At 35.1% G+C, this 18,765-nt stretch overlaps 1 protein-coding gene across 3 annotated transcripts in view; it reads left to right on the forward strand.

Annotated features, from left to right (window-relative positions):
• The window catches only part of STXBP5L (syntaxin binding protein 5L), a 348,094-nt gene that overhangs the window by 46,999 nt on the left and 282,330 nt on the right, over positions 1-18,765 (forward strand). For all 3 annotated transcript variants that reach the window (XM_053663152.1, XM_053663154.1, XM_053663153.1), the window contains exon 5: positions 4,342-4,442. In XM_053663152.1, the coding sequence (XP_053519127.1) occupies positions 4,342-4,442 (101 nt within the window). The remainder of the gene's footprint in view (positions 1-4,341; positions 4,443-18,765) is intronic.

The following is an 18,765-nucleotide window of genomic DNA, read 5'->3' on the forward strand; positions in this document are numbered from 1 at the left end:
TGGCAACATTTCAATTTTATAGCCAAGTAATATTCCATTGTATATATGCACCACCTCTTGATCCATTCATCTATCAATGGACACTTAGGCTGCTTGGATAGGTTGGCTATTATAAAGAATGCTGGAATGAACATAGGGGTCCATATGTCTTTTTGAATTTCTTTGGATAAATACCCAAAAGTGGAATAGCCGGATTGTATGGTAGTTCTATTTTTAATTTTTTTAGGAAACGTCATACTGTTTTCCATAGTGACTTTACCAATTTACAATCACCAACAGTGCACAAGGCCTTTTTCCCACATCATTCTCAACACTTATTGTTTGTAGATTTATTGATAGCCATTCTGACAGGTGTCTCAGAGTGTTTTTAATTTGCATTTCCCTGATGACTAGTGATGTTGAGTATCTTTTAATACATCTGTTGGCCATCTATATGCTTTCATTGAAGTAATATCTATGCAGGTCCTTTGCCCATTTTAAAACAAGTCTTTTGGTGTTAAATTGTATGAGTTTCTTATATATTTTGGATATAAACCCCTTATCAGATGTATCATTAACAAATACCTTCTTGCATTCAGTAGATTGTCATTTTACTGATGGTTTCCTTAGCCATGCAAAAGCTATTTAGTTTGATGTAGTTTCACTTGTTCATTTACTTTTTTTGTTTCCCTTGTCCAAAGAGACATATCCAAAAAAATATTACTAAGAGTGATATCTGAGAGTTTATTGCCTGTGTTTTCTTCTAGGAGTTTTATGATTTGGGGTCTTATGTATAAGACTTTAATACGTTTTGAGTTTATTCTTTTTTAAAAAGATTTTATTTATTTATCTTTAGAGGGGAAGGGAAGGAGAGAGGGAGAGAAACATCAATGCCTCCCGTGTGTTCCCTGCTGGGAACTGGCCTGCAACCCAGGCATGTGCCCTGACTGGGAATCGAACCCTGATGCTCTGGTTCACAGGCCCACACTCAATCCACTGAGCTACACCAGCCAGGGCTTGAGTTTATTCTTTCATATGGTGTAAGAAAGTGACCCAGTTTCATTTCCTTGCATCTCTCTGTCCAGTTTTTCCAACACTGTTTTTGGAAGGAGACTATTTTTACACCATTGTAATATCTTGCCTCTTTTGTCATAGATTAATTAAGTGTATAGGCCTGAATTTATTTCTGGGTTCTCTATTCTGCTCCATTGATCTATGTTGGTGCCATGCTGTTTTGATTACTATAGTCTTTTAGTGTAATTTTATATCAGGTAGCTTGATTCCTCCAACTTTGTTCTTCTCAAGGTTGCTTTGGCTGTTTGGAGTTTTTTTGTGGTTCCATATAAATTTTAGGACTATTTGTTCTAGCTCTGTGAAAAATGACATTGGTACTTTGATAAGGATTGGATTGAATCTACAGATTGCTTTGGGTAGTATTGACATTTTAACTATTTTAATTCTTCCTAACTATGAGTATGGTTCATGTTTCCACTTATTTGTATGTTTTTAAATTTCTTTCTTCAGTATCTCACAGTTTTTCAAATGCAGTCTTTTACCTCCTTGGTTAATTTATTCCTAGGGTTTTTTTAATGCAATTATAAATGGGACTGTTTCTTTAAAATATCTCTTTCTGATAGGTCTTGTCTCAAATTTGTACAGTGGTTCCTTGAGTCTTCTGGAGATCTTTTATGTTAAATGAGCCAGTCAATGCAAAAATGCTTTCAGTCTATGCCATATCAAATCTTCTAAGGCACATAGCAGATTGAACTCAGTGTCTGGAGAAAGACACTGAGGTACTACTGCTTGCTCTCTTGTGACATGGACAATGATTTTTAATTCAGTGTCTTTATATATTTGTGTATGTACCTCTTTCTAAGCATTCATAATCAATCATAAACATGAATACAGTGGTTCGTGGAACTTCATATCAGAGGCATCTGAGTCATTAAGAATTTGTGATATTGGCAGATGTCCACTTTTTACTTCTCTTGGCTCAAAATCTTCCTCATAAGGTTGTGAGATTTTCCTTATTGACAAACCTAGCATATTTCACTTTATAGACATGCTTGCTGTTGGATACCAAAATGAGAGAGGGAGATGAGGAAGAAAAGGGAAAACTTAAAAATATATTTTGTTATAATAGCTAGTCATTAGTATTTATAATGACAGCCTTTTTAAAGTCTCAGTGTTACTAGTTGAGAGAGCTTAGCCTTTTGCTTTCTGCATGGATGTATACTGGCAGACATAAATTGTTTCCCAGTATTTCTCCTGGGTACGATTTTCTGAGAATTGTCTTCAAGGCCCTATGGTTTCCTCTGTGCTACATAACTGAGAATATATAAAGACAAGCCTTTGATATCTTTCCATTGTTTACACTGTTTATCCTAAAGCACTTACCTTGATCTACTTCATATTCAATTTGTGTACTTTTTTCCCCAAATCCCTAGTTTTTGACCTTATGACTGGTGTTTTTGAACAGTTTTTAATATTTTCATAGATCTTTTTTAGTAGTGCTTCTTATAGATTCCCTTTGCTTGTAAATGAGCCCTAGGCACACTGATGATGTGCTTACTATTATGTGTCCTGTCTCTCTCTTCATGCTGTTATTCTCAGAGATACTATTCATTTCCCTTCAATAAGTTACCTTTTAGTTTTTTATACAATTAGTAATACTGACTTCCTCCTTAGACTTACTTAGTTGTTACATTAAATATTGTTGATATATGTTGCTTTAATTCTATTGGGTTTGGCATATTATGTCTTTTGTGTAGCACATAACTTATTTACTGTGGAGAATTTTTTATTAGTTTCCTATATTACATTTTATATTCACCCTATCCCAAGTGAATTTCCACTTTCTTGAGAAATGATATCAGTATTGTATATCTCAAAAAAATTGTAGCTCCTTAAGCACATATAAGCAATCCAAATAATTTTAGTTTGTATATATGGAACATTTTTACAAATAAAACAAGCAAACAAGCAAAAATCCTTGAGGCAAGTATAGGGTACATTTTATTGGAATGTAATTACCTGAGTTCATGTTTAAGTGTGTATATCAGTGTACCTCTTTGAACATGTGTATTTATACATTTCTGTACAAATATAAAAATTATACAAATGTTTTAACATTTTAATGGATATGCTATGATTATGACTGGTGTTTTAAAAGTTCTCCTTGAGACTGTAATCACAGGTACCATCATAGGATGCATGAGTATTTTTGTCTTAGGAATTGTTTTGGAAGGGCATTTAGATTCCTATCTTCTTCTCTAATTCTTAAAGAAGAAATGAGTTTTAGAAATTTCAATATAGTTCTTCCTAGCATCTAAATGGGATTATGATTTTGATATCTGTAATTGATATCTATAAACTAAGAAAGGTTACTTGTCACAGAGTACTTTGGTAAAATATGAAAACAATATTAAGTATCTCAGGATCACATGATTCTGCAAGATCACTTTTAAAAGACACATTTCAGTACTCTAGAGTAATCTCAGGCTCTGTCACAGGGAAAGCACTGACACATTTAGCGGGGAAACTCATGATTGTAAAAGTTCTGACATTGTTTAAGATGATGTTACTGAACTCAGTGAAATAAATAATTTAAGTGTGCTTGTGTGTATCATACATGGCAACTAGTTTTCTGACCATATGGTGTCTGCCATATTAAGAGGTAGAAAGCATTGTATTTGAAATAGGATTTATTTGTATTTGGAGATGTTGTATAAACATAATCAAAAGAATATTTTTGAAGTTACACTGAGTTCTATTTGGAGAAATGTCTTCTTTTATTATAGATGGTTCTTTTATCAGAGTTGAAGTTTCTTGAACTATAAAAACAAATTAAGCTATACCAAGTATACTTTTTTAGGAATAATATATAATTCCCAACTGTAGTGTATAGAAAAAATTATTACAAATGGAGAATTTTTATGTTACTAGATTGAATTTTAAAACTAGGTTGGATTTTTGCTTCTCTGCAAAGCTATATATAGTGTAGGTGTCAATGGTAGAAACAAAAAAATTAAACTAAGTTTTCCCCAAAGACAATAGAAACAAATTCTTAATAGTCACAATGATGTTTACAGTAATTTTCCTCTATATTAGTATATGCATATTTCCTGAGGTAGTCGTCCTGACCAACCCCTCTGCTGTAGTTTCCTTGCTTCTTCCACTTCAGTTTTCTTGGGCTTCCTGATTGGAGTATATGCAGTTGACCTTCCATGTATTTCTAGGTATATAGATTCAAATAATTCTTTAAGCAGTGAAAAATTCAGTAAATTAGCTTGTTGTTTTTGCTTCACGATGAGCTCTAGATTAAATAAATCACTTGCTAAATTTGTTGTCTTTTTGTTCCAGGGCGCTTTGGTCAGTGCAGGTTCAGATGATACACTTCATTTGTGGAACCTTAGGCAAAAAAGGCCAGCTATTCTTCATTCTCTTAAATTTAATCGAGAACGGTAAGAATTTATAAGTTAAACCATTTACTAAGGTACAATAAAATTACTTCTTGAGCCAGTTATAGGTTAACTTATAGAATATTTTTTCCCATAATCTTAGTAGCTGGTGGAAATAATGTAATGTTTATGGTTGCTTTTAGAGTAATTAATTTTCATAGAAAACTCATAATTGATATAGATTTAGTCATCATCTGCTAATAAAAAGCTTCTAACATTTCTCTCCCCCTTGCTATAAACCAGCACTTCAGCAATGATGTATTCTTTTCCCTAAGCAGGGTGCTGCAAACCCTGACCTAAAATCTGAGGGAAGTAAATAGTAAACATATTTTTATACCTTTGATCATGGCAGTTAGTTCCTACACTTTCATCTTTTGCCTAAATATTTTTAACATTAAAAAAATTCTGAGACTCAAGTTTTAGATATCAAAAAATGTTGGTGCTAACTGGTGAGCAATACAGCATATTCAAGGTTCATGTTTAAGATGGCAATTTGATCAAAATTTCTATTCCCCATTTTAGAATGAAATATTAATAGTCAGAAAGAGAAAATTATATGAATGGATATAAAATGTTATGAGATTTTATGTGTAACAAGTTGTACCAAATTTTAATGTTTCTAATATTAAATTCAACCAGGCCTGGAACATAACACACACCCACTTAACTAATAATATACTTCGGAGTAAAATTATATTTTATTGTCTGTCTTTGTACTTTAACTATAAAACATTCTAATATTTGTTTATTATTTAGAGAGCAGTCATACAATTTGCAGTAAATGGGAAGGGTCATCACAGGAAAACTTGGTATTCGTAAAAGAAAAAGAAACCTCTGAGAAGTAAATTTACACAGATTAGTTAGCACTGTTCAAACTGATGTAGGTGAATAATAGAGGCAGGCAGCCATTTCTGAGAGCTCAAGACAGTATTAATTTTATTGAATGGTCATAGTTCATAAGGAGTTATCACTATAGGCAGCGCTCAATTGAGTAAAGCTGTTTTTTGTAGGAATAGTGAGAAAAAAAGGATGGCAGCTATCCAAATAGTCTTTTCTGAAGCTTTTTCCTTTTCTTCTCATATACATACTATACTATTTAAATATTAACCCTCAATATTTTGAGTAGTATTCATGAATATTACGTGTTCAGTATTTTAGCATTCAGCATCAATGGAAATTTTTATTGTGTCCAGTATCTTTTTAAAAATATTTTTTTATTTATCTATTTTTTAGAGAGAGGGAAAGGGAGAGAGAAAGGGAGGCATCAATGTGTGGTTGCCTCTTGCATTCCCCCTACTGGGGATCTGGTCTGCAATCCAGTATTGTGCCCTGACTGGGAATCGAACCAGCAACCTTTTGATTTGCAGGCTGGCACTCAATCCACTGAGCTACATCAGCCAGGGCCAATATCTTTTCAGATGAAAATATTCATATTTTAGATATTTGCTAAAATTAGATAGATTCTTTCTTTCTTTCTTCTTCTTTTCTTTCTATTTTTCCTGTTTACTTCATGTATTTGTGTTTTTATTGCCATGATATTACTAGTTTAAGATGGTGGTTCTGTCGGCAAAGTAATTAAAATGTTTAACCCACTTGTTACAGCCCCTACTGAGTTCTTGGCTATGCTCACTTGTTAATTTTTTTAAAAGAATGGAATCCATTCCTTGTTTCACATGTTATTTTCTCTTGCTGATTATTATTTCACCAAGGTATCCTTCTCACTTTCATTCAACTACTATAGGGTTTCTCCTGCATGCATCAAGTTATTTGCTTCTAATTATACTTGCTTACCTAGATGCCTTTTGTTTCCTCCTACACCATAGATATTCTTTTGGATCATTATTTCTCACCCACAAATAAACACAGACTCTTTATATTTAAGGGATCTATAAAAAAAGAAGAGCAAGAAATGTGGAATGAGAAGAATCCTTTAGTTTAGATCTAATTTTGGTTATTTATAAACTTTAAAACAAGTAATATAACAGAAGTTTTAGGATATTAAAATTAAAGGTCAGTCAAGAGATGTTATACTATTTCTGTTTCTTTACACTGAATATATTATATACTCAGATATTGCCATCCTAATATTTTGTTTGTTTAAATGGTTTGAATATTTTGGTCATACACTTTTGTATAGATGGATAGAATAGGTTATTTTTCCCTCACAATTGGAATATTGAAGGAAATGTTCTAGCCCTCTTTATGGCCCATTTGAGGGGAAGGAATGATTGGTGGTGATGGCCAATACTAATTTTATTTTCTCAGTTGAGGTGGATTTAATTGGAAGCAACATAAAAATGTAAACTGACAGATTTGGGGCAAGTTTAAATTATGGGAACCTTACAAGCATTGCCTATATCAATGCTTACACAAATGTGATATATACCTTTTTTTCCCCACAGTATTTATATATATATATTTGAGTGAATAATGGGGAGGTATTGATGAACCTGTAAGGTCTATGAGCAGGAGGATAATGAAACTATCAATGTCCGTGGTTGCAAAAACACTTGAAGGGAGAAACTGGGGAACAGGCAGATTAGCACTCTGGGTAATGGAAGGCAGGGGAACTCCTCTACCCCACTGGCCCTCCACTTTTGCCTTGGGGTCCCTGCCCCTTTCTCCAGTTGACCTGGTGCCCCAGAAGGAAGATTTGATTCCCACCTCTTGCAATCCTCTCACTCCCAGCAGGTGCAGGCAAGGGAACTCCAGGTAAAGCGCCCACTGCAGGCAACCATTCCAGAGGGCCCACCCAATCTTGGGGGCTGCAGCAGACAGAGGTCCTGGGACTTAGGAGTCTGCTCGCCCTCCAGTTTTCAACTCATCCCTGGGGCTAAGCTCCCTGCCACCTTTCCCCTTCACCCATATGAGGGGGTCACTTTTCCTCATTGATTTGGGAGCATGTCTAACTTCAGTGCCTCAGCCTGGGAACCTGGTACAAAGAAAAAGAAATTCATTTTCTTAAAATTGAGAATAATCATTAACACTTGACTGGAGAATAATCATTAACTATTGCAGTTTATTGTGGAGGGGGAAAATATCTTTAAGTGTATGGTGAACGAGAGGATTAGATCTATAAAAGAAAATTTAACCAAGCATCTTTTGGAACTCTTAAATCCTCTTAAATTAGCTATTTAATTATGTAAATTTCTATATATGCATATGCCATATATATAGTTTATGCTGTACGTTTTAGTGTTTTTAAAAATATATTTTATTGATTATGCTATTATAGTTGTCCCATTAACCCCCCTTCACTTCCCTCCACCCTGCACTCTCCCTCCCACCCACCCACATTCCCCGCCTTTAGTTCATGTCCATGTGTCATGCATGTAAGTTCTTTGGCTTCTACTTTTCCCATACTATTCTTACCCTCCCCCTGTCTATTTTGTACCTACCATCCATGCTACTTATTCTCTGTACCTTTTCCCCCTCTCTCCCCTTCTCACTCCCCTCCTGATAACCCTCCATGTCATCTCCATTTCTGTGATTCTGTTCCTTTTCTAGTTGTTTGCTTAGTTTGTTTTTGTTTTAGGTGTGGTTGTTAATAATTGAGTTTGCTGTCATTTTACTATACATATTTTTTATCTTTTTTTTCTTAGATAAGTCCCTTTAATATTTCATATAATAAGGGCTTGGTGATGATAAACTCCTTGAACTTGACCTTATCTGAGAAGCACTTTATCTGTCCTTCCATTCTAAATGAAAGCTTTGCTGGATAGAGAGAACAATCTTGGATGTAGGTCCTTATCTTTCATGACTTGGAATATTTCTTTCCAGCCCCTTCTTGCCTGTAAGGTCTGTTTTGAGAAATCCGCTGACAGTCTGATGGGAAGTCCTTTGTAGGTGATTGTCCCCTTATGTCTTGCTGCTTCTAGGATTCTCTCCTTTATTTTAATCTTGAGTAATGTAATTACAGTGTGCCTTGGTATGTTCCTCCTTGGGGAAGTTCTCCTTTATTATTTGTTCAAATAAGTTTTCCACTTGTTGCTCTTCCTCTTCCCCTTCTGGTACCCCTTTAATTCAGTTGTTGGAATGTTTAAAGAGGTCCTGGAGGTTCTTAAGCCTCTCCTCATTTTTTTGAATTCTTGTCTCTTCATTCTTTTCTGTTTGGATGTTTCTTTCTTCCTTCTGGTCCACTCCATTGATTCGAGTCCCAGATTCCTTTCCATCACTATTGATTCCTCGTACATTTTGTTTCATTTCAGTTAGTGTAGTCTTCATTTTTTTCATCTAATTTGTGACCATACTCGACCAATTCTGTGAGCATCCTGATCAGCACTGTTTTGAACTGGGCATCTGTTAGGTTGGCTACTTCTCCATAGCTTAGTTGTATATTTTCTGGAGTTTTGATGTGTTCTTTCATTGAGGCCATTTTTTTTTGTCTTGATGTGCCTGTGATGTACTGAGGGGTTGAGCCTTAGGTGTTCTCCAGGCAGGGTAATCCACATCACTATGTTGTGACACTGTATGTGGGGGAAAGGTCCAAGAGGGAACAATGGTGCTTGCTCTGCTCTTTGCTGGATTTCAGTCACTTCCCCTGCTTCCCCCAAGCAAACTCGACCCTTCAGATGCTGATTCCCATTTGGGTGGGCTTGTGTATGTTCTAGGACCCTGTGGGTCTCTCCAACAAACTTTCCTATGATGCTGGGAGTTTCCACTCCTGCTTTGTTTCACCTGGTTTTTCTGTGCATGAAGGTGGGACCACCCTGTCTGACAACTGCTGCCTTGTCCCAAGTCCTCCTAGCCCTGGTTGCCTGACTCCACCCCTCCTGCTGGTCTGGATGAATGTGTCTTTTTTAACTCCTTGTTTGTTGGAATTCCATACAGTTCAGTTTGCTGTCAGTTCTGGTTGGTTTTTGTTTTTAAATTGTTATTGTCCTTCTTTTGGTTTTGCGAGGAGGCACAGTGTATTTACCTATGCCTCCATCTTGGCCAGAAATCCATTTTAGTGTTATTTTAAGAAACCTTCAGCCTTTGGTCCTACAATCTTTAAAGACAGCAACTGGACTTCCACCAAGATGGAGGCATAGGTGGAAGCACTGCGCCTTCTCACACAACCAAGTTTAAAAACAACAAAGTTTTAGCAACAAAAATGAAGCCAAACCACAGAAAATTGAACTACATGGAAGTCTGACAACAATGAACCCTTTAGCCAAACTGGTAAGAGGGGCAGAGCCAGAAGCAGAGCAGGATCGGGCAGGAAAGATCCATCGGACAGACTCGGGCGTGCGACCCAGGTGTGCCAGCAGCCGTGGGTGTATCCCAGGTGTGGAGAAGAGGGCAGACCCACTGAGGGTGAAAGGCTTTGGACCCACTGAGGGCTGATCAGAGTCACACATTCGTGCCCAGATAAACCGGTGAAGGAGCTAGCAGTGAGATGGACTGCGCAGGCCCCAGCGGCAGGAAGTGGCAGAGGGAACCACCATTGTCTCTCTCTGACCCTGCCCACACATACAGCATCGCAAACTAGTGACCTGGGTTGCCCTGCTCTGGTGAACACTAAAGGCTCCTCTCCTCATATGTAACAGGCACAAACAGATCAAAACATGGCTCAAGAACAACTCATAGCCCCAGAGCCGATAAATCTAAGCAATGAAGAAATAGCCAAACTTTCAGATGCACAGTTCAAAACACTGGTGATCAGGATGCTCACAGAACTGCTTGATTTTAGTCACAAATTAGAGGAACCTATGAAGGCTAAACTAATTGAAATGAAGGGAAATGCACAGGAAACCAATAGTAATGGAAAGGAAACTGGGACTCAAATCAAAGGAGTGGACCAGAAGGAGGAAAAAAAATGACCAAACAGAAAAGTATGAAGAAACAAGAATTCAAAAAAATGAGGAGAGGCTTAGGAACCTTCAGGACACCTTTAAACGTTCCAACATCTGAATTATAGGGGTACCAGAAGGGGAAGAGGAATAGTCACCAGTGGAAAACTTATTTGAACAAATAATAAAGGAAAATTTCCCCAATCTGGCAAAGGCAATAGACTTCCAGGAAGTCCAGGAAGCTCAGAGAGTCCCAAAGAAGTTGGACCCAAGAAGGAACACACCAAGGCACATCATCATTACACTAGCCAAGATTCAAATGAAGGAGAGAATCCTAGAAGCAGCAAGAGATAAGGGGACAGTCACCTACAAAGGAATTCCCATCAGACTGTCAGTTGATTTTTCAAAAGAGACCTTACAGGCAAGAAGGGGCTGGAAAGAAGTATTCCAACTCATGAAATCCAAAGACCTACATTCAGGGTTGCTCTATCCAGCAAAGCTTTTATTTAGAATGGAAGGACAGATAAAGTGCTTCTCAGATAAGATCAAATTCAAGGAGTTCCTCATCACCAAGCCCTTACTATATGAAATGTTAAAGGGACTTATCTAAGAAAAAGAAGATAAAAAATATGAACAGTGAAAGGACAGCAAACTCAGTTATTAACAACCACACCTAAAATAAAAGCAAACTAAGAGGACAGCTAGATCAGGAGCAGAACCATAGAAATGAAGATCACATGGAGAGTCAGCAACAGGGGAGTGGGAGAAGGAGAAGGGGGGAGAAGGGAGGAGAAGGTACAGAAAATAAGTAGCATAGATGGTAGGTAGAAAATAGATGGGGTTAGGGCAAGAATAGCATGGGAATTATAGAATCTAAAGAACTTGAGACACGTGGTCATAAACTAAAGGGGGGGAATGGTGGGGGAGGGGATGTGCAGGGTGGAGGGGAATGAAGGGGGGAGTAGAACAAATGTAATGGCATAATTAATAAAATATATTTTTAAAAAATAAAGAAATAAAGACAGCAACCAGTCTTAGATTTTTGAGAATTAGGTTTAGATATTTCAGCTGCTTTTGATGGATGAGTTCTTTCAAATCTCATTTTAATCCTAAATGTGGAAGAGAAACTTTTGATTTCTGTAATGCATGATATGAAAAATGAATAAAATCAAACATTCACATTTTAGGCATATTAATAGCCCTTGCTATCACTGATCATAAATTGTATTATATAATGTTGGGGAAAGCATAGAGTCATTTTATATGATTTTCAAGTAAAATTTTATGTGTAGGCTATGATGTACAGACCTTAAATTATTTGTATATATTATAGCAATGTTAGCAAGGTTTTTTTTTCTCTATTTGTGGTGTTCTTCAAATTTCTCTAGTGCCCTTGATTTTGTCTCCTTTTGATTTTTGGTTTCATAAGAACTTTTTATGTAGAGATTTTGGGTTGTAATTTTTTGTGAGACTTCAATGACAGCAATGATTTTCAGTGTATTAGACCTTTCTCTTCTTTTTTTAACCAGTTTTGAGAATTTAAATATTTATTCTAAATAAATTTTTCAGTCCTTTGTTAAATATGTGCTTTGCAAATATTTTCTTCCAGTCAGTTGTTTGTTAAGACCCTATTAATAGGGTCTTTCATAGAGAAAATATTTGAAATTTTTATGAAGCCCAGTGTATTCATTCATTATGGGGCATACTTTGCATAAAATCTAAGAATTTGTTGCTTAGTCCTAGATTCAAAGAATTTTCTCCTATTTTTTAAAATTTTATGTTTTACATATAAATGTATGCTCTGTTTTAAGTTATTTTTGAATAAGGTTTGAAGGTTAGCTGGAGCTTCTTTTTTGTGTCAGTAGGTATCTAGTTTTCCCGTACCATTTGTTAACCCCTTTCATTGTATTGCCTCTCAAATTTGTCAAAAGTATGTTGGACATTTTAAGTGGGTTTATTTTTCTGTGTTCTCTATTCTGTTCCATTAATCTATGTGTCTGTCCCTCTACCAGTGTCACACAGTCTTGATTATGGTAGCTGTATATTAGGTCTTGAAATTGGATAGACAGATTTCTCCTACTGTATTATTCTTTTTCACAATTGCTTTAGCTATTCTGATTTCTTTGCCTTTTCATGTAATTTTAGAAAAAGGACATCTACAAAATCTGCAAAAATATCTTTCCAAAGTTTTATAAAACTGATTTGATGTTTTTATTATATTGAGCATTAAAATCTATAAACACAGTATGTCTATTGACTTAGATCTTTTATTTTCTTTCATCTGAGTTTTGTAGCTTTTAGCATATAAGTTCTATAATTGCTTTTTACATTTCTGTCTCAGTATATCATATTTTGAGTGATTTTTAAATGGTACTGCACTTTAAATTTCAGCTTCCACATGTTCATTGCTGATATGTAGAAATACAGATGAGTTTTATGTGTTTATCTTATATGAAGTAATGCTCTGAATTTATATTAGTTCTGAGAGTTTCTTTGTAGATTCCTTGGGATTTTCTAAGTAGTCCATCATGTTTATCGGCAAATAGGGAAGCTTTATTTCTTCCTTTCTGATGTACATGCCTTTATTTCCTTTTCTTGCTTTCTTGCACTGTCTAGAACTTCCAGTACTATGTTGATGAAGAGTGATTAAAGCAGCCATTTTTGCCTGTTCTTAATCTTAGGTGGGAAGGATTCAGTCATTTCACTATTAATATAGTGTTAATTGTAGGTTTTCTTGTAGCTGCTCTGTATGAAGTTGACACAATACCCTCTAATATGATTTTTGATAGTTTTTATTATGAATGAGTGTTGAATTTTGTCAAATGCTACTTCTACATCAATTGATATGATCATGTTATTTTTCTTATTCTTTTTTTAACATTAGGTATATTTCCTTTCTTTAATTTTTTAATTGCATTTTTCCATTACTATTTATCCCCCTTATAACCCCCTAACTCCTGCAGTCACAACACTGTTGTTCATGCTAATGAGTCCTTTTCTCCTCTTTGCTCAATCCCTCTACCCCCTAATACCCCTACCATAGATGTCATCCTGAGTTTTTCTCTATTGTTCTTGTTAGTTCAGTTTGTTCATTAGATTCCACATATGAGTGAAATAATATGGTAGTTGACTTTTTCTGACTGGCTTATTTCACTTAGCATAATGTTCTCCAGGTCCATCTATTCTGTTACAAAGGATGAAACTTTCTTTTTTATGGTTGAGTAGTATTCCATTGTGCAAATGTGCCAGTTTTTTGATCCACTCATCTACTAATGGACATTTAGGTTCTTTCCAGCTCTTGGCTATTGTAAATAATGCTGCTATGAACATTGGGGTGCATAGGTTCTTTTGAATTGGCAATTCACTATTCTTTGGGTATCATCCCAGCAATGGGATTGCTGGATTGAAAGGTAGTTCCATCTTTATTTTTTTTAGGAAATCCTATACTGTTTTCCATAGCAACTGCACCAGTCTGCATTCCTGTCAACAGTTTACTAGGGTTCCCTTTTCTCTACAACCTCACCAGCAGTTGTTTATTGATTTAATGGTCATTCTGACTGGTGTGAAGTGGTATCTCATTGTGGTTTTAATTTGCATCTTGCTAATGGCTCCTGATGTTGAGCATTTTTTAATGTGTCTGTGGGACCTCTGTATGTCCCCCATGGAGAAGTGTCTGTTCAGGTCTTTTGCCCATTTTTTAAAATTGGATTGTTTGTCTTCCTGATGTGGAGTTGTGTGAATTCTTTATACATTTTGGAGATCAAACCCTTGCCCAAAGTATCACTGGCAAATGTTCTTGTAATGATGACTTCTTAGACCCATCTTTTATGTATGTTGCTTAGTTCCAAATATTTGGAGATTTTTGCATCTTTAAAAAAAAATCCTTACCAGAGGATATATTTATTGATTTTAGAGAGAGAGGAAGAGAGACAAAGAGATTATGACCAGACATCACACCTGCAACCTAGGTATGTGTCATGACCAAGAATTGAGCCCACAACTTTTGGTGCGTGGGATGATGCTGCAAGCAACTGAGCCACCTGGCCAGGGCCCATGTATTTGGAGATTTTTTTCTATTATGTTTTTAGTAAATTGATTTCTATGTTGATTCTATTGTATTTAGAGAACACATTCTATGTGGCTTGAATTATTTTAAATTTGTTGATGTTTGTTGTTTAGCTCAGGATATGGTATATCTTGGTATACATTTGTGGGTGCTAGAAAAGTGTACCTATTTCAACCTTATTTGTCAGATTATTCTGTAAATGTTGATTAGTTCCTATTGATTAATAGTGGTTTTGGGTCCTTTTGTATCTTTACTGATTTGCTAGAGATAGATATTGAAATTTACTCCCAGAATCTGAGATTTTCTTTTTTCAGTTCTATCATTTTGTGTTTTACATATTTTATAACCTGTTGTTTGGTTGTATGTCCATTTAGAATTAGTATGTCTCCTTGATGGATTGATCTTATAATATTTACATAATCTCTCTCTCTGATCATTGTCTTTCCAGTGAATTTTTAAAAATATGGTATCAATATAGCCACTCCTGCTTTCTTTTGATTAATGTTTGCACGATATATCTTTGTTCTTCCTGTTACTTTTACCATACTCATGTCAGTATATTTAAAGTTTCTTCTATACAGTGTATAATTGAGGGATTTTTTTCTAATATGTTAATGTTTTTTTATTGTTCAGTTACAGTAGTACTAATTTTCCTTCCACCACACTCTCCCTGCCCCACCAATCCTTGCCTCCCGCATTCAGTCCTCTTCCTCCCATTGTCTTTGTCCATGGGTCCTTTGTATATGTTCCTTGACAACCCCTCCCCTTCTTTTCCCCCATTGTTCCCCTCCCCCTCCTTTCTGTTTACTGCCAGTTTGTTCTTTATTTCCATGTATCTGGTTGTTTTCTGTACACCTGTTTTGTTGATTAGGTTCCACTTATAGGTGAGATCATATGTTATTTGTCTTTTACTGACTGGCTTATTTCACTTAGCATAATGCTGTCCAGTTCCATCCCTTTGTAAAAAAGGGAAGGATTTCCTTCTTTCTTTCTGCTGCATAGTATTCCCTTGTGTAAATGTACCACAGTCTTTTGATCTACTCATTTACTCTTATTGTGCATTTTAATTATTTATATGTCATGTAATTATTGATATTTTAGGCCCGAAGTTCTAATTTTATGTTTTGTCTGCTTGTTCTACTTTTTTTCTTCATGTGTTTTAATTGAACATTCTTTTAGAATTCCATTTTGATTTATCTGTAGTTTAATTTTTAGTGTCTTTTTTTAAAAGATTTTATTTTAGAGGGGAAGGGAAGGAGAGAGGAAGAGAAATATCAATGTATGGTTGCTCCTGTGCGTTCCCTGCTGGGAACTGGCCTGCAACCACTTTTTTTACTGGTTGCTGTAGACATCTCATTATATATATATATAAACAATGTGTCACAGTCTACTGCTGTTGCATTTTTCCTGTTTGAATGAATATTTTCTTTTTCACTTCCCTTATTTACAGGGTGTGGCAAAATAGATTTGCAGTTGTTCATGTGAAAATAATATAATAATTAATAAATAATAATACAAGAATAAACTGTGTTTCATGTACTCACAACTGTAAACCTACTTTTTCCCCACCCTTTATAGTAAATTTTTCTGTAAATATATTCAGAACCACATCAGAATGTGTAATAATTTTTACTTCAACCATCAAACTTAATTTAGGAAACTTAAGAGGAGAAGGAAAATATATTGTATTTATTCACATTTTTACTCTGTTTTTTTCTTCATACTTGATAGTAAAAATTTCTTCTTTTATCATTTCCTTTTGGGTTAGTGAACTTTTTAACCATTTTTTAGAGTTGGTCTTGTAATGACAAATTTTTAGTATAGCTTCACCTAATGTTATGACTTTTCCTTTGTTCCTGAGAGATATTCTGGTGGATGTAGAATTTCTTTAATCACTTGAAGAGTGTTCTGCTTCCTCCTGGCCTTCTGTTTTCTGATGAGAAATCTGCGATCATTGCCATTTTTCCCTATATAAGTAAGGTGTTTTTCTCTCTTGCTGCTTAGAATATTTTTTCTTATCTTTTCTTAGTTTTGAGATGTTTGGCTTTCACCTGTCTTGGTTTTATTTCTTTGGGTCTTTCCTGTATAGTTATTCTCAGTGTTTTCAATATTTTTTATTTGTTATTTGTCAAATTTGGAATTTTTAGACATTATTTCTTGGAGTACTTTTTCAGTCCCATTCTATTTTCCTTGTCTTCTGGGACTTTATAACATAAGTGTATCTTTTGTTTTTGTCCCACAGGTTTCTGAGTCTTTGGTACTTAATTACATCTATTTTATGTTTCTTCAGACTGGATAATTTTCATTGTTTTATCTTTGAGTTCACAGACTCCTTTTTCTATCTCCTCCATTCTGCCATTGAGAATATACCTATTTATAACATAGGTTTTAAATTTTTCATTGTATTCGGTAGTAAAATTTGCATTTGGTTTTCTTTTTTTCTCCTGTTTCTTTGCTGAGACTTTCTAGTTTTTTCATTTCATTTTATTAATAATTGCTTGTACTTTTGTGATAGCTTCTTTTAAATATTTATTAGTGAATTGTAACATTTTTATTATCTTGGTGTTGATTTCGTCTTTTTTTTTATCCTAGTTGAAATTTTCCTATTTCTTGGTTTTTAAAAAAAATTAAAATTGGATATTTTAGCTCTGGCTGGTGTGGCTCAGTTTGTTGGAGCATAGTTCCATATACTGAAAGGTCACAGGATCTATTTCCAGTTAGGGAATGTACTCAGGTTGCAGATTTATCCCTGATGAATGTGCATACAGGAGGCAATGATTTGCTGTTTCTCCCTCACATTGATGTTTCCTTCTTCCTTTCTCTCCTCTCTCTCTCTGTCTCTGTCTCTCCTCTCTTTCTTCTCTCCTCTCTCAACTCCCCTCTCCTCTCTTCCCCTTCACTCTCTAAAAAGCAATGAAAAAAGTTCTCAAGTGAGGACAAATTAAAACTAAACATTTTGGCTATTGTGTTATGATACCCTAAGTCTTATTTAAACTTGTTTGGGTGAGTTGTTTTGGCATTGCTTTGGCAGGGTAATGACAGATGTCCTCTTGTTACTAACATGTGGAAGTATCAGTAGAAGTTTAGTTTCCCTAGTTGTCCTTCACTAACACCTGAGATAGATCGAGGCACTTTGTTACTGCTGGGTGGGGTAGGATTATGGCTTCCCATTATGCTTTTATTTTTATCACACTGACCAGAAGACCAGTGAGTCATTCCTGCTCTCCACATTGCCTCTACCAATATAATTCTCTCATTCAAAAATTGAAATATTCTGTAAATTTAAGTAAAGGTAGGAAATGTGATATCTTTTGCTGTGGGAAAATGAGAATAAGCTTCTCAGTTTTGCATTTGTTAGAAATTATGATCTTATTCTCTGTGGAACTCCAGAGATCAGACTTATTTCTAAAACTTGACTTATGTTTGATAGTTTTCCAATTAACTGTAGATGACAAAATTGACCAAGTTTTATACCATCTGGTTAGTTGATGAATAGCCCTTTAAGACTGTGAATGAAATTCAACTAAATTTTTACATATCTGTTTAATTTTGCCTATTGTGTGATAATTCTAGTTAGGTACAGATCATTCAAAACTATCAGATTCTTCAAGAAATTTTAATTGTTTATCTTTCATAATTTTGAAATTTTCTATAAAAATTCCCAAGTATCAGTCTTTGATTTAAGATGCTTAGGAAATCTGAGGGTAGCTATGTTATTGTGGTTCTTATTATCATCATTATAATTATCATTAGCTGTTCAGGGGAACTACATAGTCACAAGACTTTATCCTCACTATTAACATAGCAATTTAGGTTCTTATTCTAAAACTTAAGGGTAAGTAAGCAGCATTCAACCATACAACAGTGTTCCTTATAAAGTAGTTCACAGATTATTTGTATCAGAATCACCTAGAAAAGTGCTTCCTAAACTGTAATGTGTATACAACTCCCCAGAAGGTTCTTCATAAATGCAGTTTCTGATTCTGGGGTAGAACCTGAGATTTTAAATTCTAGTAAGTTTCCAGATGATATCCATGCTGCTGATCTATGGACTTAATTTTCAGTAGCAAGTACTGAGCATACTTGTTAAAATGTCAGTCACATGTCACATCCCATGGAGTCACATTTGTGTAGCTGGAATCTGGGAATAGACATTTTAATGACATATTTATTTACATCAAAAATTAAGAATTGTTGGTATAATTTAATAGTTCTTTCTTTTTAAATTTCTATTTTTCAGTTACAGTTGATATGCATTATATTAGTTTTAGTTATACAACATAGTGTTTAGACATTTGTATACCTTGTGAAGATCACCCTGGAAAGTCTAACACCCATTTGACACCATATAGTTACTACAATAAGAGGTCTGTCTGGAAAAAGTCCAACCCTGTTAATATAATGAGAATGGTTTGCACAACATCAATGTAGCTTGGCAGCCAAAGAGAGTGGACTGGAATGCACATACATAAACAATAACGACTCC

This window comes from Artibeus jamaicensis, unplaced genomic scaffold, assembly GCF_021234435.1.
Source record: "Artibeus jamaicensis isolate MK-2021 breed Jamaican fruit bat unplaced genomic scaffold, CSHL_Jam_final contig_3126, whole genome shotgun sequence".
Lineage (NCBI taxonomy): Eukaryota > Metazoa > Chordata > Mammalia > Chiroptera > Phyllostomidae > Artibeus > Artibeus jamaicensis.